At 43.8% G+C, this 24,866-nt stretch overlaps 1 protein-coding gene across 2 annotated transcripts in view; it reads right to left on the bottom strand.

Moving 5' to 3' along the window:
- LOC116839127 (T-cell surface antigen CD2-like) overlaps positions 1-19,828 on the bottom strand; it is a 29,139-nt gene extending 9,311 nt beyond the window's left edge. The window contains exons 1-3 of one of the 2 annotated variants that reach the window (XM_032804831.2): positions 19,758-19,828; positions 18,455-18,727; positions 1,809-2,060 (exon numbers count right to left, since the gene is read on the bottom strand). In XM_032804831.2, the coding sequence (XP_032660722.1) occupies positions 1,809-2,060; positions 18,455-18,727; positions 19,758-19,812 (580 nt within the window). In that variant the 5' untranslated portion in view covers positions 19,813-19,828. Of the gene's footprint in view, positions 1-1,808; positions 2,061-6,445; positions 6,754-18,454; positions 18,728-19,757 lie in introns of those variants that run through there. The other variant, XM_032804832.2, reaches the window with a different exon arrangement.
- Positions 19,829-24,866: the final 5,038 nt, after the last annotated feature.

Raw genomic sequence — 24,866 nt, 5'->3', positions numbered from 1 at the left:
AGGGAACAGATATAACTTAGATACTGTTTTTACTTCAGGGTCCCAGAAACATAGACAAGGTTTTCAGCTTGAGCCCAAAAGACCAAAAACATCAAGACACTTGATCACGGCCTTGGATAGGCCAAGAGACTACTTACACTTGATCTTAGCTCATAGAGCCAAGAAGCAACAGTGACACTTTGTCACTGAGGAGCCCCACAATGCATATACTGCAGGGTGATTATCATATCCCTGCATGAATGATCACAGGGCCTGATCCATAGCCCATTAATGTCAATGAGGGTGTTTCCAACAATATGAATAGGCTCTTGATTGAGCCCTGACCGAATGGTTTGTGATCTATCCATTGGGTGAAATTTGTTCACACGAAAGGGACGTCAATTGTGTACAGTAAACGAATGCTATAAAAACACCAGGGCCTGGTGGGGGAAAGAGTGGGGAGCAGGGAGCTCTGGGGGGGGGCACCCTTGGGCATAGGCATAGTTTTACTTCTATTTGGGGGCTGGTGGGGCTTGAGTCAACTCTGCACAGTAGGGTGCAGGGAGGGAGTGCCATCTCCATCCCCTGGCTCACTCAGGAGGCCACCCAGCCTGTCTGAGTTGCGGGGGGGGCAGTACCCAAAAATATAACTCAAAGGGGGGACTCAGTTCAAAATGTTCGAAAACCTCTTAGGATGCAAGGAGGGGGTAACTAGGGGCTGTGTGCAGGCAGGGGTAGCTCAGGGTGCAGAGAGGGCGTAGCTAGGGGCTGTATGCAGGAATGGGGTAGCTCAGAGTGCAGGGAGGGCGTAGCTAGGGGCTGTGTGCAGGCAGGGGGGTATTTCAGGGTGCAGAAAGGGGGTAGCTATGGGCTGGGTGCAGGGAGGGGGTAGTTCAGGATGCAAGGAGGGGGTAACTAGAGGCTGTGTGCGGGCACGGGGGTAGCTCAGGGTACAGGGAGGGGGTAGTTCATGGTGCAGGGTGGAGCTAGCTAGGGGTTGTGCGCAGGGAGGGGGTAGCTCAGGGTTCAGGGAGAGGATAGCTAGGGGCTGTGTGCAGGGAGGGGGAGCTCAAGGTGCAGGGATGATGACACTAGGGGCTGTGTGCAGGCAGTGAGGTAGCTCAGGGTGCAGGAAGGGGGTAGCTATGGGCTGTATGCAGGAAGGGGGTAGCTAGGGGCTGTGTGCAGGGAGGGGGTAGCTCCGGGTGCAGGGAGTGGGGAAGCTAGAGCTTGTGTGCAGGCAGAGGGGTAGCTCAGGGGACAGGGAGGGGGTAGCTAGGGGCTGTGTGCAGGGAGGGGGTAGCTCAGGGGGCAGGGAGGCGGGTAGCTAAGTGCTGTGTGCCAGGAAGGGGAAGGTCAGGAGGCAGGGAGAGGGTAGCTAGGGGCTGTGTGCAGGGAGGGGGTAGCTCAGGCTGCAGGGAGGTGGTAACTAGGGGCTGTGTGCAGGGAGGAGGTAGTTCAGGGTTCAGGGAGGAGATAGGTAGGGGCTGTCTGTGGACAGGGGACTCCCAGTGAGTCTCCCAGCTTCGTGCAGGGAGCCGCTGGGGTTCCCGGGTTCAGCCCTCTGCTGCTCCTGGCTTTAGCATTGGGGCTTGGGGGAACCGGGTTTCAGCCAGGGGGCTCTGCGCCCCCCTGCTCAAAAGGGCTTGCAGACCCCTGATTGCAAACTGCTGCTATAGAACATGGAAACAGAGCTGAGGGGGAGAGAGAGGAAGGCGAGGAAGTCAAGACACATTTGTCTCTGCATGCAGATACGGACAATGACAACTCCTCTCACCCTCATCCTGAGAGGGGAAAAACGAAGATAAACTGTGGCTAATATCACTTACTTTCCTTACACTCCAGTTCTATGATAGAACACTCATTAGTGCTGTTTTTATGGTGAATCTGACAGTCAAGCTTTCCAGCCATCTCTTTCGCCAAAATAATTCTCTTGCCATCATCCTCAGTCTCAGTCAGGTTCACTGGGTGTCCATCCAGCGTCCAATGAAAGCGGAGACCAGAACGGTTAGTCCTCTCACAAAGTAAATCTCCTCTCTCAATGTGGCCGGAGACATGAACAGCCGGGATTTGGGTTGGCTCTTGTCACACAAGATGGATGTTATGAAAACAGGAGAGAGAACAGAGAGACAAGTTAACCAGACAAGGCAATGAACATGAACAAAAGTGGGTATTTCTCCCATTCGGACACAGACCACAACTGCATTTGCCACATGTTAGTTTGCACAGAAATAAAAGATGAGAAAGAACGAGGTTCATCAACGCCTGCAATCCCTCCAATACCTGACCATCCCTCTGAAATCCCACGATAGCCTGTCGCAATCCTGCAGTCCCTCCAATTTCCATGTTCTTCTTCTGCAATCTCACAGTTATCTCTCCCAGTCCTTCAATCCTACCGAAGTCTGCCCACCCCAAGGCAATCCATCCAATAGTGAAGTGGTTCTCAACCCGTGGCCCAATCAGCACACATGCAGCCTATGTGACATCCTCAGGGCCATATAGAGAGTATATATATTGTGCAGATGTGGCTTACATAACACACAGAGAGATGCATATGCAGCCCACTGTGGTAAATAGGTTGAGAACCACTCCTTTTCCTCCTCTTGCAGCCTCACCAATGCCAGTTCCTCCTCCTTCAGACTCAGCAGTGCCCATCAGCTCCCCAGCAACTGCAAGAGATCATGTGTGGGATACTCCCACCTGATCCTAATGGTCAAATTTTGCACCATGCTCCAAGAAAGGACAGAAACTTCCAAGGTCCTGGTCAATATGCAACAGGAGAATATCCTTTCCCCAGCCCATATCCGGTGATCAATTCAACCCTGTGCATGCGATCAAACATCACTGTACAGTAGATGAGTATCTAATGTGATTTACACCCTGAAATACTTCTGATGCCCAAGTTATTGGCTATTATTCTCTTGAATGCCATTAATTTGAGTTTCTCCAGTGGCAGTGGAGCCAATAATTCCAGAGTCTGATTGCCCTCTGAGAAGAAAATCGTCACATGAATGTAACTGAAGCTCCTGGTTCGGTTAATTTCCAGATGTGCCCATATTTTTCTGTTGCTGATTAATTCAATTAACTGTTTACCTGAATTGTCATGAGATATTGATTGGGACTCCTTCCAAAAGAATTGTAATTCCATCATACCACCAGCCCTTGATCTTGGAGACCTCTTATGAAAATTACTTCTTTGGTCATCTCAAACCTTTAATTTCACAGCATCGTAAATATATATGTTTATTGTACTCTTGAAGGAGAATTGACTCAAGCTAGAGCTGGGCAAACAATAGGCAGTAATTTATTCCTCACCTCGTCTTCTGTTTACATATTGCCTGCAAACTGATGTTCATTCTCTTAAATGTTCCAGATTCTGCATTCAAAATTATTTGTCGCATAAACTCTGAATAATTTCTGGCCTGTAGCTTGCAGTTTGTTGAGAGTATTTGAAATTTGAGCTGTGTTGGTTATGTTAATCAGACCTTTCTCAAATCTCCCTCATTCTGATAAATGTCATTCATCTTAATTTACCTACATTACACACAAATTTGGGGTCTCTTCTGTTTTCTTGTTGAAAATTATTTATTTCAGAAATAAAGAATCATGAAACTGAGGTTATCAAAAGAGTTCTTTACACTAAATAAATGAATCCCAGATCATTTTAAGTTTTCAAAGTGAATAAATTTGTGTTTCCATCAGTTTGGCCCATGACAATAGATTATTTTCTAGAGTTGAGCCATGGCAGGTAGTGAAGTATGGACTAGACGTACAGGTCACATGGTATATTTCTGTTCCCTGACTATGTAAGTAACTTACACATAGGTGTCTGGTGTGAATATTCATGTTCACAGGCTCAAAATTCACTTTTCTTGAATACTATCCAATATTCACCCAAAATATATTGAACCTATGAGCATTCCTGCCAGTAAATTCTTTCACTAGAAGATGTTTGGCAAGTGAACACATAAGGGTTGTAAACACACAAAATCAAATGGATTTAAATATAGGAAAAAGTAGGTCTGAACATTTTCTGAACGGTTTGCCCAATTCTCATCTAAGCCTTTTGGGCCAAGGAGCCCTGTCTTCGACCAGCTCTCAGCTGGAGTTCTGCTTGTCTGCACTTGGCTGGCATTAAGTTTCATTTGTCTTCACTGAAATCAGTCCACTCTGACATTTTCATTATAATCCCGTAAACTCCATTTCCTCTTTAAAAACCTGTGATGTTGTAAAGTGAATGCAGCGTAGAACAGGACCTGAGACAATGTGGTGCAAGGTACCAGCCTATCTGAATCCTGGAGGGGGCAGTGCAAGGTGCCAGAATGACAGTCCTGGAGACTGAAGGCCTCAGTTTATCTATGGCACTGGTATAAAGTGGGCAATGGCAGTGCAAGCCTCCCCACACTACTCCACTGATGGGCTGGAGTCACTTATAGGCTAAGTGAGCTTGCACCAGCTGGGAGATTCCCTATGTGAGGAGAAGCACTACTGACGTAAAGCTGTCAGAAGTGGTTTTGCCGCTTCTCACACCAGCTCTGCTGTCTCCTATGCCAGAGCTTTGCCATCCAGTGAACAAAGGGAGTGGGAAGGTTGGGGACAGAGGGCATGGTGGAGCGAGGGGCCACTAGGACCAACTTCTAAGTGGTATAATACCCCTGAGGGACCTGATGTCATCAGCATAAATTAAACCTGCATACTGGGGGTCAACAGTTGAAAATCAGGGAGTGGCAACAGCATCCTTGTCAGACCCTTTCTCCATTGCACTTGAGCAGCTGAGAAACAAGCCCAGGTATATAGCAAACCTGACCCAGAGAGACCAGCTCTTGGGGGGGAGGAGAGAGATCAGCCACCATCATCCAGTCAGTCCTTAGCCTACCAGATGAGATTGCCAGTAAGGGGTCAATTAGTGCCAACAGTGGCGATGGTTTTTGTGACAGCTGCCACTTGTCCCACTACGGAAATGGACTAAAATCCATAACTCCATGCCTAAAATCTGCTCTCCAGAAACACACAACCCACACTGCTGTCTCTGAAGTCGGGAGCAAAGGCATCTTCTCCCAGCACCTTTACGCTCTCAGTGGGCTCAAAGGATATGGGAAGTTGGCAATGTGGATGCAAAAAAATATCCTTTTGTTTGCATGCAACACTATAGCATTCTGCAGAGCCAAAGACTTACAAACTGTGTCTGCTAATCCAGAGACCCCTACAGCTACTGAGAGCCAAACTAAAATCTTGGAAAGAACTGATCCTTCATTTAACCTCTCAGATTCAAGAATGATTGATTCCAAACAAGAGTCACTTATTGAATACTTTTAGTAAGAAAGATTTTTTGCTTGTTTTTGCAAAACCAAATTCATACTTTCCCTCATCCTTCATTGACACATTCTTCAGTTGCAGAGATCTGCTCTGCAGTCACACAATCTTCTTACAATAAGTGTCACAGCCTGTAGACCAAGTATCATAAGACATGGGCTTCACACACGGGTCATCTCCTCAGGTCACCCTGGTGAGATTTTTTAGGCTTTGAATTCCCAAAGGAAAGTTGACTGAGCCACCAATGCTTCCATTGACAGTGTCTGCTTCCTCATTACTGTGGCCCGCAGCAACAATAATAAAACACAGTCACTGATTTTATTGTGTGTCCATCCATTGGTTCTGATCTGGCTGACTCACAAAAGGCAAAACTCCAGATAAGACATAAAAATGGTAAATTGGATCACAGTGGGAAGGTGGGAGAGGGGAAGAGAGGAAGTTAAACCTGAAGGGAAGGCTAACTCTGCTATCCTGCAAAGATCAAGGCAAGGGGAACACCATAAAGCCAGAGCTACAGAGATAAAGACATGAGCATACCCTCTTTTCCTCCAACAGCTCCACCTCCTCAAAGCTTAGAAGGTGAGACAGTGTATAGAGAGCCCAACACTCAGAATTCTAACTGAGACCAGTTCATGAATTACATGAGCCATAGTACGCATGGCAGTAAAAATAACTTACACCAATATAGCACCCTTCACCTGAGGATCTCAAAGGCTTTTGCAAACATGAATCAGTTAAGACTCACACTGTCCATTTGCACAGGTCACTACCACTATCAATGAAAGGACATAGTGGCTACTGCTAAATGACTTGCCCAAGGTCATAGGGAGAGTTGGGACTAGAACCTCAGAGTCCCACATTCCCATATCCTGCTTTAACCAGCATGCTACATACAAAGCCTCGGAGGCTATCATTTTCAGTTGCATTCAAGGTTGCAGTACATCAAGGCAATAATGCATTGTTAGTTATTACTAGTTTATAAAAAAATCTGTCTTACTTTGGTCTGATGGCCCCTTTTCGTGCTTTAGCGGTTACAACACTTGATACTTCCCAACGCCCGGTGGTGACCTTACAAAGGTATCCGAGCAAAATGAAGGTTTCCGCTCACCTGGGCGAATCCGTGCCAGTTTCATAAAGAAAAACCCACACTTACCATCAATCATGATTATTATCACCAGCACGCACTGCAGGGTAAAAGGAGATTTGAAATCCATTTTAAGGAGCTTTTTGCATCGTCTGTCAAGAACAGGATCTGGCTACACGGCTAAACGAATCTGCTGCTCAGGAAATGATGTCATAAGCAGGAACAAAAAAAAAATCAACACACCCATACTGAATAACGTATCAGAATAGATCTTTAAGGTTCCAGGTGGCTGAACTCATGCTGCAGTGACATGAGCCACAATCTGCTTGCAAGGCCCTGCATCCAGGAGCTAGGTGTGTGTCAGAATGGGATTCAGAAAGGGAGGAGAAAGGACTCTCCCAGCCATCTGATCAGATTTAGGAAGAAGCCGATGCAAAGCCTATCACGAGCAAAGGAGGAAACACCTGTTTCCTACACTCCCTTGTACTTTTTCAGTCTTTGGTTGATTGGTTTAAAGTGCAGCTCAGAAAAGTATGGCTATGGTCAAAGAAAGCAATCTGTACAATCACACCCTGTTTTTCAGAGGTATTGAGCACCAACAACAGCGAATGCAATCAGTGGGAGATACGTGAGAGGCCATTTTTGAATATCAGGCCAGCACTGTGAGCCTGAACTTCACGGTGTTCTCTCAGGGACAGACTCTTTTGTCCGTGCCATGGGAGAAATATATCATGTCTGAATGGGACATGCACAACCCCCAGTGGAGACTGATGGCTATAGGAATTTGAGGTGGGTTGATAAGGAGACCCACCAGGCTGGTGCTTGGTCATGCAGTGTATGATTTGATATGCCTGGCAGAGAGGAGACAGAGAGAGAATCAGTGTGAAACAACGTCTTGCATCCAATGCTGTCTCACGTAGGAGTCTGTCCGGATTCTGAAGTATGCAGGCTGGAATTTTAGGAACATGATGCATTACTTAAATCGTGGTAATATAAACCAGCTGGCTACATGCCACAGCAAAGGGTTTAGATGTGCTCCCCTGGTCCCAGCCCTAATCCAGGTATCAGTGGGCCAGATCCTCAGCTGCTGTCATTACTATAAATAGAGCTACACTTATTTACCCCATTTGAAAAATACAGCCCCCTAGTAACATTTAAGATCAGCCCAATCTCAGTCACTTGGGGGAAGAAGGATCTCATGGCAAAATATCCAAACTCAAATTTTTAAGGTGCACTTGGGTTGCAATGAGATTAGGACATGACTTCAGAGTACAACTGGAATACAGCAGTCTTCAACGTTGCTTAACTTCATACAGAGCTCAAGCATCTCATTTGGCTTGGTCAAGGTAATCTGAAGACAGTGCTGAGGTGTGGGTTTGTGGATATTTTCTGTATATATTTCAGTGAAACATTTAAAATCACACCCATTATTGCTTAAATTCTTACCATATTAGACTATCTCACTTTGACTGCGCAGCATCCCAGCCTCTTTTTTTGTTTCCCTCTTAGCAATGTCAGTTAAAGTCAGTTCTCAGTTGCCTGTATCCAAAATCTGCAAAATGGCTCAAGACCACAGCAGCTTTATCCTGTCACTATCATAGGTGCATAGAACAGACCCGAACTGATCTATGACATGACAGAAATAGCCCTCTCTGAGAAAAGCAGTGATGTGCGTCTTCAGACACCCGCAGTGGTGGGGAGAGGCGAGAAAGGCATTTACAGTAAGCACTACCCTTTCATTTCCTGCTGTTCTGCTAAAATTAATTGAGGAAAATGTCACTTGCAGACTTAGGGCTACATATCATCCTCAAATAATCACTTTCCGTCCCCAGGGTATATTTTTGCCCTTATGTTTTGGGGCTGCCTGCCTGGTTGCTGTCTTTTTTGCTATTCTAGAGGCAAGAGAGAGAGGGACGGTGGAGGGGGATTAAAAATGGAATATTGAAAAGATCAGAATGTTAGGAAAAAAAACTCACAGGCAAAAATCTTCTCATGCTAGGGAGTCAGGAAAAGGATCATGCAGATTTAGGGCCACATTATGCTCTCAGTTACATCAGGGCAACCCTACTGAGATCATGTAGAGATTTACAGAGAAAAATGTGGCCTTGTGATTGCAGCTAGACTGTTAGAAAAGTGACTCTGTGACTGTGACATTGCAGTATCCTGTCTCGCTGATTCCAGATCACATTTGTTTCATTTATGAATCCAAATGGTGATATTTCTAACTGCCCATGCCCCATACATCACCCAGCATGTGGGCTCTTGCTGCCTCTTGCTGCAGCTAGAATGGAGGTAATGATCCTGTTGACTGTACACAGGGCAGGACAAGATGTAGCTTGATGTGTTGTATAAACCATCTCCAAGCCCCTCAACTCCCAGTCTCGCCCTCCCTCCCCCCCACAACTTCCTTTTGGATTAAATGGCTTGATTTTGTTTCCAAAGACCTGTACATTGTCATGCTTTAAATATTTCAGAAGGTGGTGAACACAGTACCTGAAAGATTCTTCTCAACACAATGATCATAATGAGCAATTATCTCAGTCTTTGCATCTTCAGACATTAACTCACAAATCCTCAGAAGTTAGAACCTCTCAGAGAAAGCACTTCCCCTTTTTGTTCAGAGGCACTGAAAGCTTTATACAGGTATTTAAAAAAACCCTATTGAGGGTTTCAGATCATTAACAGAAACCACGCCTAGATGTAAAAATGAAAAACATATACATTTTGAAGGGGAACTGAAACAGTTACCTGCCAAGACCTAAGTTCAACATTCCATTTTCTCCTCCCACAGCTGCGAGCATCACTAACCAGTTGTTGCTTTCACTACATTAGAAGAGGGTGGGGAAAGGGAAAGATATAGGCCTAAATTCAGATCAAATCAGGTAAGAAAAGGAGGAAATAAGGCTCAGATATTTTGATATATAAATGTACTTATTTGAGAATGCTCACTCTGCACATCTATTCTCTTTAATGAGTTGGGATCTGATTTTGATTATTATTATTAATGTATTTCAGATCACCATTAATTGGGGATATATTTTTAAAGCACCAGTCCTCCAGAACCCACTCCTATTAAAGTTAATCATGAAACCAGAGGGCAGGAAGAGTGGGTGGGTCTGCGGGAGAAGCAGATCTCTCTGCATGGGGACACTGCAACCAGTTCATAGGTGGAACAGAAGAGATTGCACCAAGGGAAGCTGAGTGTGGGGATAGTGATTCAAAAGGAGAGGCTGCCTTTGGAGATAGTACAGACAGACATGAGACTGCAGACCTCTACCGCCTCCCTGCTAGATGGGGATATTATACCCCTTTGAACGATGGGAATCAGGACCAGGCATCTCAAGAGCTCTTCATTAGCAGCTGGTTGTATTAAGAAAGTAGTTATCAATGGTTCACTGTCAAACTGGGAAGACATACTGAGTGGGGTGCTGCAGGGTCGGTCCTGGGTCTGACATTATTCAATAAATTTGTTAACAATTTGGATGACAGGAGAATATACTTATAAAGCTTGCAGATGACACCAGGCTGGAAGGGGTTGCATGCATTTTGGAGAACAAGATTAGAACTGAAAATGATAAACTGGAGAATTGGTCTGAAATCAACAAGACGAAATTCAATCAGGATGTCCAAAGTACCACACACTTGGGGTAAAAATGAAGTGCACAAATACAAAATGGAGAATAGCAGGCTAGGTGGTAGTACTGCAGAAAAGAGTGTGGGGATTATAGTGGATCGCAAACCGAGTATATGATGCTGCTTTGAAAAAGAAATGTCATTCTGGGATGTGTTAATGGGAGCGTTGTATGCAATTGTTCCACTCCAGTTGGCACTGGTGCTGGAGTACCAGTGCCAATTTTGGGCTCCACACTTTAAGAAAGATGTATATTGGAGACAGTGAGGGGTCAGCACCACCATGTTGCACAAAGGACACTTGACAAAATTACCATACTAAGTGATAGACATTGGGGGGCGAGCGTGTGGTTATATCATTCATTCAACTTTTTTAAAAATTACCACAGACCTCAAAATATTTACCATGGACACTTGTGTCCATGTACAGACACCTTACTGATCCCTGGAGAGAGTCCAGAGATGAGCAACAACAACAAAAAAAGAGGTTAAAAAACTGAGCATGTTTAGTCTTGAGAAGAGACACCAGAGTGGAAACAAAGTAACAGTCTTCAAATATGTAAAAGATTGTTATAAAGAGGATGGTGAGCAATTGTTTTCCACATCTACCAAGGACAGAACTAATTGGCTTAGTTTGCAGTAAGGGAGATTTAGGTTAGATATTAGGAACAACTAACTATGAGGATAGTTAAGCACTGGACCAGGTTAGCTGTGGGGGTGTGGAATCTCTGTCACTGGACGTTTTTAAGAATAGGTTAGACAAAGCCCTGTCAGGATGGTCTAAGGGCTTGTCTAAACTGCCCCACAGTTCAGACAATGGAGATGTGACTAGCAAAGTGCTGTGCTGTAACCCCCCTGTGTGGATGCTGTCAGTGCAAACTTAAAGGTAGGACTACTTCAGTGTGAACAAGGGACCTTTACGTTTGCACTCACATCGTCAACACAGGGAAGTTACAGTGTGGCACTTTGGTGCACACTGTTATCCACACCCCTGTTGCCCGAACTGCGGCACAATATAGATGTGCCCTAGGTATACTTAGTCCTGCCTCGGGACTAGACAAGATGACTGGGCTGGGCTAGATGACCTCTTGAAGTCCCTTCCAGCCCCACATCACTATGATTCTATTTTATGGAGTTCTTTGCACCCTGGCAGGAAAATTGTAAGTGTTCCTTCTCCTTCCCCCAAGCTTCTGCTCTACATTTGTTACTGCTGTGGTCAATGCAGCCTGTTCCAGTGTAGTGTCAGACTCCTTCTCTCCAAGGTACAAAAGCAGCAGCGGGTGGTGCGGAGGGTGGTGGTGAAAAAGAAAGAAAGAAAGAAAGAAAGAAAGAAAGAAAGAAAGAAAAAGAAAAAGAAAATAGTGAGAGACTGAAGGGGAAAGAAGGCATATTCAGACTTCCAACAGAGAGCAACTTACTGTAGGGTGAAGTGGGGGTGGGGGAAGAGAATGAAGAAATATTTTTTATTTTATTTTTAAAATAATGAGGTAAAGGCACATACTCAGGTTCTGAACACTTCCTGGAGGTAGGGAATCATGAACATATACATTTTTCTGGGTTATAGCCACACAGCTGCATGTGAAGAAGACAACAAAATGCCTGCTATGCATTTTGGCCTATTTGCTATGCAATTTGGAGATCTTGGCTACACTTTGTGGTGTCTAGAAAGTTGAGAGGTGTGATTGGAGCCTTGCCAGAGGCAGGAACCTGAACATGCGCCCTTGGATAAAATGCAGATAAAATGCAGACATAGGAATCCAGATACAAGACCCTTCAGATACAATATAGAGGGTTGTTATTATTTATATTACTGTAGCATGTAGGAGGCCCAGTCATGGACAAGGACTCCCATTGCGGTAGGTGCTGTACAAACACAAAAACAAAAAGACAGTCCCAGCCCCAAACAGCTTACGGATAGAACAGAAACTATAGTCACTTGCACACACTCTGAGATACAGATAGTTAGGAACCTAGAAATTCATGGGATCACAAACAGGTGGTGCTCAAGACCCCTCATTGTTTCAGATTGAAGCCCACTGAATTGTTACAGAGCCCTTCTATGTTATAAAGCCATCTATGGGGAGTTTCCCATTGCACCTCTAACTTAGATGCTGGTAAGACTGATCAGGGCCCAACAGGAAACTGCCTTTATGCCCAGGGGATGCGTTGTTCTCTTTTTTCTCTCTCTCACATTCTGTAAAACATCTGTGAGTGATTTCCCCATTGTGACCCCAAAAGATGAAAGATCTGCATGGGTGGCTTCATGAACACCTGCCTGCCTGCTATGCCCAGCTACACGTGTTACACCACCACTGCTGATGAGCCATGTGATAGAGGTGGACTAAGACAGGGGAGGACAGAGGAGAGAGAAACACAGACATGGAGGAGGCATAACAACAGTTCTATGGTTGGGCTGGATGGACAGTGGAGCATTTCCCCAGTGCAGGGATGGTCTGGAGGAAGAGGTAAAGCTGCCTCCTGAACCAGCAGCCCCTCCGCTCCTGTAAGAAGGTTTGGAAGGGGGCACCTCAGGGGCGTGGGGCAGGTGGAATGAAGAGCCAGACAAAGCAAATCAACGCCTAATCCTCCACTGACATAAGGTTCCTGAGCACACCTAACTTACACTGTGACACGGCAACTCTGAATCAGGGAGCCATTACCAGTGTAGTGCCAAACCCATCCACTTAAAAATCATGCATAAGGCCCCCAAATCATATTTGTAAAATAATAATTTTTGGAGGGGGGGCGTTGGATGGATCATTTGTTTTTGGTTGTTTTTTACGCCTTTGTTGTTCATATTGGAAAGATTTTCTCCACAATCAGAAGCACTAGAAATTTCTTTTTCTTTTATACGAAGAGTGAGATTCTCATATATCCCCCTGGCTCTGACAACATGGGCTTTAAGAAAAAACATCAAATGACACAGATCTTGGGATGAGATCATGATGAAAGGTGGCAACTCCATGAACTGGCACTTTACAGTTCCTCTCCTTCCATGTCCTCTGAGTGAGGAATCAAGCCTTTTGCAATTCCAATATATATTTCTAGAACTCTTACATGACTTGATTTCCAAATCATAGAATCAAAGAGATGTAGGGTTGGAAGGGATCTCAAGAAGTCATCTATGCCAGCCTCCTGGCTGAGGCAGGACCAAGTATACCTAGACCAGGTGTTTATTTAACCCAGGGATTGGCAATCTTTGGCACACGGCCCCGCAGGGTAAGCCCCCTGGGGGGCCCTGGCTGCAGTCTGCCGTTCCAGGCCAATGGGGGCTGCAGAAAGCAGCACAGGCTGAGGGATATGCTGGCCGTGGCTTCCCACAGCCCCCATTAGCCTGGAGCGGCGAACCGCGGCCAGTGGGAGCCACTATCGGCCAAACCTGTGGACGCGGCAAGTAACCAACCATCCCGGCCCGCCAGGGGGCTTTCCCCGGTGGGAAAGGTGTACCAAAGATTGCTGATCCTTGGTTTAACCTGTTCTTAAAAACCTCCATGGTGGGGATTCCACAACCTCTTTTGGAAGCCTATTGCAGTGCTTAACTATCCTTATACACCGCTACCTCAATATAACCCCACCCAATATAACACAAATTCGGATATAACGCAGTAAAGCAGTGCTCTGGGGTGGGGCAGGGCTGCGCACTCCAGTGGAGCAAAGCAAGTTCAATATAACACAGTTTCACCTATAACACGGTAAGATTTTTTGGCTCCCAAGGACAATGTTATATCGAGGCAGAGGTGTAGTTAGAAAGTTTTTCCTAATATCAAACCTAAATTTCTTTTGCTGCAAATTAAGCCTATTAATTCTTGTCCTCCCTTCAGTGGACTTGAAGAACAATTGATCACCATCCACTTTACAACAGCCCTTATCGTATCTGAAGACAGTCCTCAGTCTGAAGGTCCCCCTTCAGTCTTCGTTTAAGACTAAATATGCCCATTTGTGTCACCTTTCCTCATAGTTAAATTTTCTAAGCCTATCATCATTTTTGTTGCTCTCCTCTGGACTCTTAGCTATTTGTCCACATCTTTCTTCAAGTATAGTGCCCCAAACAGACACAATACTCCAGCTCAGGCCTCAACAGTGTCAAGTAGTGCAGGACAATTACCTCCGGTGTCATATATGACAGATCTGTTAATACACCCCAGAATGATATTTGCTTTTTTGCAACAGCATCACATTGTTGGCTCGGATTCAGTTTGTGACCCACTGTAATCCTTTCCAGCAACATTACTGCCTAGCCACTTATTTCCTATTTTATAGCTGTGCATTTGATTTTTCCTTCCTCTGTGTAGTCCTTTGCACTTATCTTCATTGCATTTTATCTTATTGAATTCAGACCAATTCTCCAATTTTTTAAGGTCACTTTGAATTCCAGTCCTACTCACCGAAGTGCTTGCAACCCAGCTTGGTGTCACCCACAATTTTATAAGTATATTCTTCACTTCATATCCATATCATTAATGAAAATATTGAATAGTACTGGACCCAGGGCGGATGCCTGCGGAACCCCACTAGATATGTCCTCCCAGTTTGACAATGAACCATTGTCAGTTACTCTTTGGGCATGTTTTTTCAAGCAGTTATGCACCCACTTTATAGTAATTTCAATTCGACCATATACACCTCTACCCTGATATAACCAGACCTGACATAACACGAATTCAGATACAACATGGTAAAGCAGTGCTCTGGGGTGGGATGGAGCTGCACACTCCCGCAGATCAAAGTAAGTTAGATATAGTGCAGTTTCACCTATAACACGGTAAGATTTTTGGCTCCCGAGGACAGGGTTATATCAGGGTAGAGGTGTATATTCCTAGTTTACTTATGAGAATATCATGTCATAAGAACGTAAGAACTGCCACACTGGGTTAGGGTTAGACCAATGGCCCATCTATCCCAGTATCCTATCTCTGGCAATGGCCTGAGCTTTAGGATGAGTGTATAGAACAGGGAAATTCTAGAGTAATCCACCCCGTACTCCCATCTCAGCTTCTCGCAGTCAGAGTTTTGGGTCACCCTGAGCATGGTGTTATATCCCTGTTTATCTTGGCTAATAGCCTTTGGTGGACATATGCTCAATGAACTTATCTAATTCTTTTTTGAACCTATTATTATGTTGACCAGCACAGCTGCCAGTATAGAAATCCGGGGGACCCCACTGTTTACCTCTCTCCATTGTGAAAACTGACCTTTTATTTCTACTCTTTGTTTCCTACTTTTTAACCAGCAGAGAATCCTGTGGCACCTTATAGACTAACAGACATTTTTACCTGCCCCTGGAAATTTCCACTACATGCATCTGACGAAGTGGGTATTCACCCACGAAAGCTCATGCTCCAAAACGTCTGTTAGTCTATAAGGTGCCACAGGATTCTCTGCTGCTTTTACAGATCCAGACTAACACAGCTACCCCTCTGATACTTTTTAACCAGTTACTGATTCAGGAGAGGACCTTTTCTTTTATCCCAAGATTACTTAGTTTCCTTAAGAGCCTTTGGTGAAGGACCGTGTCAAAGGCTTTCCACTATATCCACTGGATCACCCTTGTCCACATACTTGTTGGTACTCTCAAAAAATTCTAATACATTGGTGAGGCATGACTTCCCTTTACAAAAGCCTTGTTGACTCTTTCCCAACAAATTGTGTTCATCTATGTGTCTGATAATTCTGTTTTTTTACTATAGTTTCTACTAATCTGCCCAGGACTGTAATTTCCAGGATCACCTCTGGAACCCTTTTTAAAAATCAGCATTACGATAGCTACCTTCTAGTCATCTGGTACTGAGGTTTGTTTCAGCAATAGATTACATACTACAGTTAGTAGTTCTTCAATTTAATATTTGAATTCCTTCAGAACTCTTGGGTGAATACCATCTAGTCCTGGTGACTTATTTCTGTTTAATTTATTAAATTGTTCTAAAGCCTCTTCTATTGACACAGTGTGGTATAGTACTTCAGATCTGTCATCCAAAAGAATAGCTCTCATGTGGGTATCTCCTCCACATCCTCTACTGTAAAGACCAATGCAGAAAATTAATTTAGCTTCCCTGCAATGGCCTTGTCTTCCCTGAGTGCTACTGTAACACTTGTATCATCTAGTGGCCCCATTGCTTCTGCTGTACTTAAAAACATTCTTACTGTTAGTTTTTGCGTCTTAAGCAAGTTGCTTCTCAGATTCTTTCCTGGCATGCCTTACTATACTTTTGCACTTAACCTGCCAGAGTTTGTGCTCCTTCCTATTATCCTCACTAGGATTTAACTTCCAAATTTTACAGGAAGTGTTTTGCCTCTAACTGCCTCCTTTACTCTGCTGTTTAGCTATGGTGGCGTTCTCTTGGTCCTCTTATTGTGTCTTCCAATTTGCATCTGATCCTCTATTATAGTGTTTTTAAACAGTCCTCATGCTGCTTGCAGGCATTTAACCCTTGTGACAGCTCCTTTTAACATCTGTCTAACAAATGTTCCCATTTTTGTGTAGTTCCCCTTTTTAAATGTTACCACAGTAGGTTTTTCTGGTCTTAACCACCCTACAAGGATGTTAAATTTAATGACATTATGCTCACTATTACTGAGTGGTTCAGCTACAGTTACTTCTCAGACCAGATCCTATGCTCACTTAGGACTAAATCAAGAATTTCACCTCTCTTTGTGGGTTCCAGGACTAGCTGCTCCAAAAAGCAGTCTTTTACGGTGTCTAGAAATTTTATCTCTGCATCAGGCCCTGAAGTGACATCTGAAATCATCCATTATTACTGCGCTTTCTGCTTTTGTAGTCTCCCTAACCTCCCTTAGCACACTGTCACCAGTCTGGTCAGGTGGTCGGTAATATATTCCTACTGCTGTATTCTTCTTATTCAAGCATGGAATTTCTAGCCATAGAGATTCTATGGTACGGTTTGGTTCATTTAAGATTTTTACCTTTTATTTGACTCTATGCTTTCTTTCACATATGCCTTTCCCCCACCAGGGTGACCTGCTCTGTCATTCCTATACATTTTGTACCCTAGTATTACCATGTCCCATTGCTTATCCTCATTCTACCAAGTTTCTGTGATGCATATTGTACTTATGTTCTCATTTAATGCCAGATACTCTAGTCCACCCATCTTACTATTTAGACTTCTAGCATTTGTATATAAACAGTGGTATCTTTTGTCAATATCCAGTTGCTTCCCTTTATGTGTTATTTTTAAGTGGGATTCTTTTACTTTTGAGTGTTTCTCACTGGCTCCTACCTGTCCTTTGCCAACTTCTTCCTTATCCTCTTTACTAGGGTACAGAGTTCCTCCTTTAATAAATTTATTGCTAAGGGAGGTACCTGAACTGCGCAATCCTCTGCCCCTCTTGGCTCCCCCCTCCCCCCAATTTAAAAAATCCACTATAACCTTTTTGATTTTATGTACTAGCAGTCCAGTTTCATTTTGTTTTAGATGGATCCTAGCACTCCTGTACAGACCACTCCTTCCACTAAAGATTCCTGAGTCCTTAATAAACCTAAATCCCTCCTCCTTACACTATCCTTGATCCAAGCATTGACACCCTACTGTTCTGCCTGTCTTTCTGACTCTGCGTATGGAACTGGAAGCACTTCATAGAATACTACCATGGAGGTCCTGAACTTTAATCTCTTATCTAGCAGCCTAAATTTGGCCTTCAGGACTTCTCTCCTATCTTTCCCTATGTCACTGGTACCTACATTGCTATGACCACCAGCTCCTCGTCAGCACTACCTATTAGACCATCTAGATGTCTCATGAGATCTGCTACCTTCACACCTGACAGGCAATTTACCATGCAGTTCTCCTGGTCATCTCAAAGGTTACTAACATCAAAATATATCACATCTACAACTTCTCCCTATCCACCAGGCCAGTAACCCTAAGAAGGAAATTTAGTTGGTTTGGCATGATTTGTCAGCTATTACTTATTACCCTATTGTCCATGTTGGCTATTACTTATTACCCTATTATCTTCTAGATGCTTACAAATGTTTTGTTTAATAAATTGTTCTAGTATCTTTCCAAGTATTGAAGTTAAGCTGAGGGTCTGTAACTCCCTACATTCTTTTTGTTTCCCATTTTAAATATAGGTACTATGTTTGCCTCTTCCAGTCTTCTGGGACCCCACCTGTCCTCCTGAGATTGCTTACTTCAGAGCCTAAATGAGGTTTTAGGAGCCTAATTTCAGGTTCTTATATTTGGAAATCTTGGCCCAAGGGTAGGTGCTATGATTGACAAATAATACAATAATAAAGTGCATCTTAGAATTTTAGATCACTCAATAAGGAACCAAACAAACTCTAAACTATCAGAAAATAAAATGAGGAGCATATGATAATAAGTGGAGAAACCATAACCAGCTATTAAAAACTTTGGGGGCGGGGGATCTGTTCCACACACACCTACAAAGCAAGACTATAAAGTGAGATTATACTTTTACACCTACCGTGTACGTATAGTTGAAAAATTCTTTGGTAGACAAGATTTCCAGTTATGTTATACACACTCACTGTGTATTGTCCTTCATCCTTTTTCTCTATATTCTCAAGTGCCAAGGTTCCATTAGAAGAGATAGTTAACCTATGATATGTTCTGTTATGTAACAATGTATTCCCCTTCTTCCAGGTGATGTGAGCAGGGTATTCAAAGTCAGGATAATCGAGGTGAAATGTAACAAAACCACCCAGGATCTCATTTACAGTTGTCACATCACTGTCCACTGGAAATACAACACATGCAAAATAATTTTAGTTACAGAACAGCACAGTATATTCCTGGGCAGGCTATTCAAACAGATAGATGTATAAAAATTAAGAAATGTGCACCAAGTATCCTAATGGCTAGATCAGGAGACTAGAAGGTAGGATTCCTGAGTCCTATTTCAGCTCTGCTACTAACTTGGGCAAATCATTTAATTTCTCTCTTCATCGGTTTCCCCATTTGTAAATCGGCTAATATTGTCAATATCTACCTCTTCATATTTATGAGGCTCAAAGTAGTAATTTTTCTAATTTTTTTTGAAATCCCCAGATGAAGGATGACATTTAAAGTACAGGACAGTGGTTTTCAACTGGGGTTTTGTGGACCCCTGGGGATCTGCAGACTATAACTAAGATTTCCAAAAGGGTCTGCACCTTCATTTGAAATTTTAGGAGTCCACAAATGAAAAAAAGTTTGGAAACCACTGGTGTAGGATGTCACTAACCAATATATCCTCAGACAGAAGGTGGGGAAGTTCCAGTTAGCTAATTCTAATCAAGTTACTTTTTGCAAACATGCAAAAAAATACAAATCCTCTATTGATTCTTGAAGTATCTACAATTTCTTACCATTATCTTAACACAATTCAGTGCAGCCCTCTTTTCACCATGAAAGCAATGCTATCTATTTACCGTAATAAATAAATCATGCATTTTATTGTTATTGTATTTCAAGTCAGCATTGTCTCTGACACGCTTAAGAACATATTAAAACCATTTTATAATGAGGTTGTCTATCTTTTTCAAAAACAAGATCACTATAAGCCAAAGGTTAGTATAGCCAGAAATACAATTTCATTTTACTTCATTCTAAACTATGTATCGATATGGGCTGATCCTGCACACTTTGAATTCCATGACAAAACTCCTGCTAATTTCAGCTGGAGCAGGATCAGATGTTTCCTCTGAGTTTAATAGAAATACATTGCAGTGCTAGTGATTTACTGAGAAATAAAAAAAAAAAAAAGTCTACAAGTAAATAAGTCTTACCTTGGAGAATAATAAGTGCACACAGCGTAAACTGGAAGGCAAAACTAGATGACATGTCAGGATTGATTTTTGCTCAGATATTATATATACACATAAGTTTATGGACTTTTTATCAGGAACCCTCTACATCCCAATAGCTTTCCAGACTCCTGTTTGATGCCTCTTGAAGATAGTGAACATTCAGAAACAATGCTTAGAGTCTCTCTAATCATTTCCTCAATGACTCACAATAAAGCTCTCACATAGGGACGGTGAATCTACTGAAATAGATACCTTGTGGCTTTCATCATTCTATCAGACAGATTCCAAACCTGTTACATACATGCACACTAATAAACTTGCATATTGTCCACAGCATTGCAGCTGCTTAGACGTGTGCACAACACAAGCCATTTCACAGCAGAAAATAATATTTTTCATATCCCTAATGTACGAGAACTCACTCGAGTGAAAATTTGGAGACAACAGTCAAAAATGAAAAAGTGCTGGTTGGTTTGGTTTTGGAGCCAAAGGGTGTCTGCTGCTAAACTACGGAATTATTGGGCTGCCAGTTAGGATTTCAGTGGTGTAAATAGCAATGGTGCAGATTGCTCATACTACCCACCCTCCAAACTGTGTAGTAGAAAGGACCAATATTCATAAGAGTCACCATTTTGACACCCAATACTTACAGATGAATGGCCATACCCATCAAATACCATATACATTTAGGGTTCACAAAGTTGAGAGGTATGATCAAAGGCAGAAATCTGGCCTTGCTTCTCTGGATAAAGCACAGACAGAGAAGAAGCCAGAACATTTCAGGAAAAGTACAGATCTAGACACAAGCCATTTTGGAGAAAGTACAAAATGGTCAGGAAACCCACCTACCCACAATCTCAGATACAGATATTGGAATCTGAACCGACCCTTCTTCCAGGCAGATGATGTACACCATCCTCCCCACCTTTTGAGTTCAAGTTCAACTGATTATAGAACCCACTCATTTGATCACCTAAATCTGGGTAATTGCATACTTCACCTTGAGCTTACTTTCTGAAGGTGACTAACCTAGCCATAACTGGCAAACTTTTCTTCCAGAGCTTCTGCCATCCCGAATAAACTATATTAATGGGGGACTATATTTAAAGTGGAAAACTCGTGCCTTTTTGATGTTGACTATCAATAAGAAAGATTCCCCACAAAAGGTCATTTTGCCAATTCTCATGACCCAGGGAGAAGTGTTTCCCCAATAAACCAAACACTTTGGTCAGTATGTTTAACAGTGCCCTTTTAAAGTAGTCATCATTTTACTTACCCTCTCCTGAGGCCTGGCTGTATTAGTGCACAGGCTCTTGTGACCTGCAGACAATAACTGCATTCCAATCAACAGCATCATTTCAGAAAAATTTGGAGAGGGTAAAGACGGGATTGGAGTTGTGTCAGCACAGAGAACATTATACGTGATTATATTGTATCTGGCAAAGTCTTGGGGCCAAAGAGGGCAAAGAGTGAAGCAAAGATTTACAAAAACTCTGAGGGGTTGGCAACTGCTTCCTTTGCCTCATAGCAAATGGAGTCCTAGCTCCAGAGGCAACTGTGGCAGCCATTTTGGATAAACATCCATCACACTACCTGGAATGCAAACACTCACTGAATACCACACTGATGGAATCTACACCACTTGCCCACTTTTCTTTAGACAACTTGCACCTGAGATATAACTTACCTCTTCATTCGTGTCACTAAGAATTTGGCCCAGTGAAATTATACATTCACTTATAACAAGTCTAAATCGTGCCCTGTACATCCAGGAAACACACAGACGCAGCAGCACTCAGTGCACCAGCATGTTTCCTCCAGTTCCAATGGATGGCCTGGAGGAAACACATTCCAGAACCACATGCGTAGGCCACAAAAGAGGAGGAGTTAACATGGGAGCGTCTTCTTACTGCATTTATCAGGGTGCAGATTATAGCTATTCTCTGGGAATAAGTTATAGCAATTTTTTTTTTAAACACACCACACACTTGCTCTCTCACTAGCAGTATCCATCTATCAATGAATTTACAGAGGACCTAATTACCATGGTATCTAGAGGCAACATCTATATAGTCCTTGGAAAAGTTTTTCTCAACCCATTGCACAAGCACAGTTTGTGTCTAAACATGGAGTCAAGAAATATACCCAAGAATGTAGCCGGGAAAGGGTTGGAAATCTGATATTTATTTTTTAAAATAAAAGGAGTGCTGCTGTACAAAAGGAGGAGAGGAGTGAGGGAAATCCTGGGAAAGGTGCAGTGAGGCGTATCCCTCCCTGCCTCCACCAGAATGGCCCATTATGTTTGATAGTAAACATATCTTTCAAAGACTAAACCTTAATTTAGGACATCTTTCCTTTTGAAAAATGTTGGTCCCACGACGTTCCATGGCACTTGAAAGCTACATGGGGTCATACAGGGGACACTGAGACTCTGAAGGAGAAGCCCCGGGACTTGAGGACTGTATGAAAAACACCTGGAAGAAAGAGACAGTAGAAGAATGAGGCTGAGGAGACAAACCAGACAGTCTCATGCAGGAAGAGAAACTAAAAGAGAGAAATAGACCAGCAGAGCTGTAGAGGAAAAGACCCTCGATACAGTGAACGGAACAGAGTGGTGAGAAGATTAACCCTTCAGAAACTTGCAGTCTCAGCTCTTTGATAACACTTGCTAGCCATGGAATCACTGTCTCTTCAAGGTCCTTCCTATGTCTTTCCATTAATAAGACATAGAGAGGACTCTAAAAATATTAACTACCTCACTGCTGTGTCAGATACATTAGAATTATCCCCATTTTATAGATGTGGAAACTGAGGTAGAAACTTTATATGCCTTGGTCAAAGCCACAGACACTGTCAGTGTCAGAGCACTTTCTGAAAAATCAGGCCTTTTTATGGCATCACAAGTTGGCGCCAATATTCCTAGTCACTTTGAAAATGTTGGCCTTCTCCGTTCAATGTTCTCATGCACAAGATGGAGCTAACACCTACTGTATCTCACGAGGCTTAATACACTAATGCTACAAAATGCTTTAAAACACTTGATGGCAGGAAGTGCTAGGGAAATGCAAGGTTAGGGGTACACTTGAGCATTAACCATCCCACATGTATGAAACACATCTGTTTGCAAAGGCAGTCAATTGACTGATCTATGTAGCTGACTGGCCACATCCCCATCCCTCTCTGCTTTGACTGTCAATGACTCATTTTAAGCCATTTAAATACCCCCAGATACCATTGTACAAAGGACCTTGGAAATATGTATAATAAATAGATGAATGAATATTCATATGTATTATTAATAAACTCAGGAGCCTTTCCTTTACAAGCTACTTCTCCTCTGTACAGTTACATAGCAGAGACAGATCACTAGTCATAGTTTTACTTCCTCCTGCTTCGGCACCTGTTAGCGACAGCAGTCAGAGGCAGCAGAGCATTTCAGCAAGAAGGAACCCGGCTGCTGCTCTGTGCTCTGATTGGCTGAGAAGAGCCTTGGTTTGTGGTATCGTTGATTTTGGAGTCACTGTAGACGGTGAGCTTGACCGTTGTTCAAATAAGGTCACCTGGAGCATAGATTGTGCACCGAACGCCGCAATGCTGCACTGTCTTGCAGCAGCAGCCCCCACAAGGCTGCGTGAGGCGGCACTCGCACCGGAGAGCGTGCCAGACTTTAGTGTCACGAGAAACTCTTCAGCGAGGTGAAATAACCTTCTTCCCTTTGGGAAATGCTGTGTGTTTGTGTGTGCTGTTTGTGTGTTTGCTTTGGTCATTTGCTCCTGCCTTTGCTTCTAATGATGTGAAAGGTACAAACGGCCTGTGATTACAAGCACTGACACAGGGATCCTTGAGAGGACCTATGTATACAGGAGGAGGCACAAGGAGCCAGTCAATCAGGGCTTAATGTTGGTATCATATCCAATCCATCAGTGTTTGTGTGGTTACCTTGCTACCATACCTGATGCTGGTGTTATGTAACTACTGTGATACTAGTTGCTTTCATGTTTAAGAATTCCCCTCCTATCTGGGCTCTGCTTCAAATATTGTGTTTAGTTTAAAAACCAAACCAGGTCCGACCGTATCAAACCTGACCAAACCTGACATCATGGTGTCAGCAGAGGCTTTAGCCTCCTGGTCCTAGAACCATTCTCAGGCAGCCAGGATACTCGCCTTGGTCAGGGCTGCTCATGTCTCCCTCCCCACATTCCACAAGGCCCTCGTTGTAACTCTTGAACTTCAAACCTGTATAACAGCAATGGTCACACCCAGGGCTGGCTCCAGCTTTTTTGACACCCCAAGCGGCGAAGAAAGGAAAAAAAAACAGAAATACCCCAATTGAATTGCCGCCGAAGAGGGAGAGAGGGACTGAAGGACCTGTTGCCAAACTGCTGCCGCAGACCCAGACATGCTGCCCCAATAATGGATGGAGTGCTATCCCTTTCTATTGGCCGCCCCAGGTGCCTGCTTCCTTCGCTGGTGCCTGGAGTCGCCCCTGGTCACACCAGTGCCAAATATGGAGGCAAAATAACCACTATACTGCTAATCACACTTCCCCTATTTATGCATCCAATGATTATATTGGCCCTTTTAGCCATCGCATCTCAGTGGGCGCTCATGTTGAGCTGATTATCTACCATGACCCCCAAATCTTTTTGAGTCACTGATTCCCAGGGTAGAGTCTCGATCCTGTAAGTAATCAAGTGCAGACTCACCCGGCAGTACCTCCTGCTGATCATCTCCAGGAATTCGCCCTCCAGCCATTGGAGTGCCCTCTGCAGGCCAGTGTCCCATTATCACTTGGCCCCCCATGTCCCTCCCAGACTGGGTGCCCTGTTATCTGGGGTGTTTCCCCCTGGCACTACCCCCCCAGTCTGGGGCTTTCCTCCTCCCAGGGGAATCCCCACCCACTTTCCCCACTTCACCTCAGTCTTGGTTACTGCCCAGTCTCCATCTAGCCCCCGTTCACTGGGGCAGACCGCAGCATCAGCCACTCATCACAGGCAAAGGGGTTTGGACCTGCTGCCAATGGCAACCCTGCACCTATTCAGCCTATAGACGGGCCTGCAGCCTGGGGCATTCCAGGCCAGAGCTCCC

Source organism: Chelonoidis abingdonii, chromosome 1 (genome assembly GCF_003597395.2).
Source record: "Chelonoidis abingdonii isolate Lonesome George chromosome 1, CheloAbing_2.0, whole genome shotgun sequence".
Classification (NCBI taxonomy): domain Eukaryota; kingdom Metazoa; phylum Chordata; order Testudines; family Testudinidae; genus Chelonoidis; species Chelonoidis abingdonii.
The sequence above is the reverse complement of the archived record's forward strand: the minus strand, read 5'-3'. Positions and strand labels throughout refer to the sequence as shown.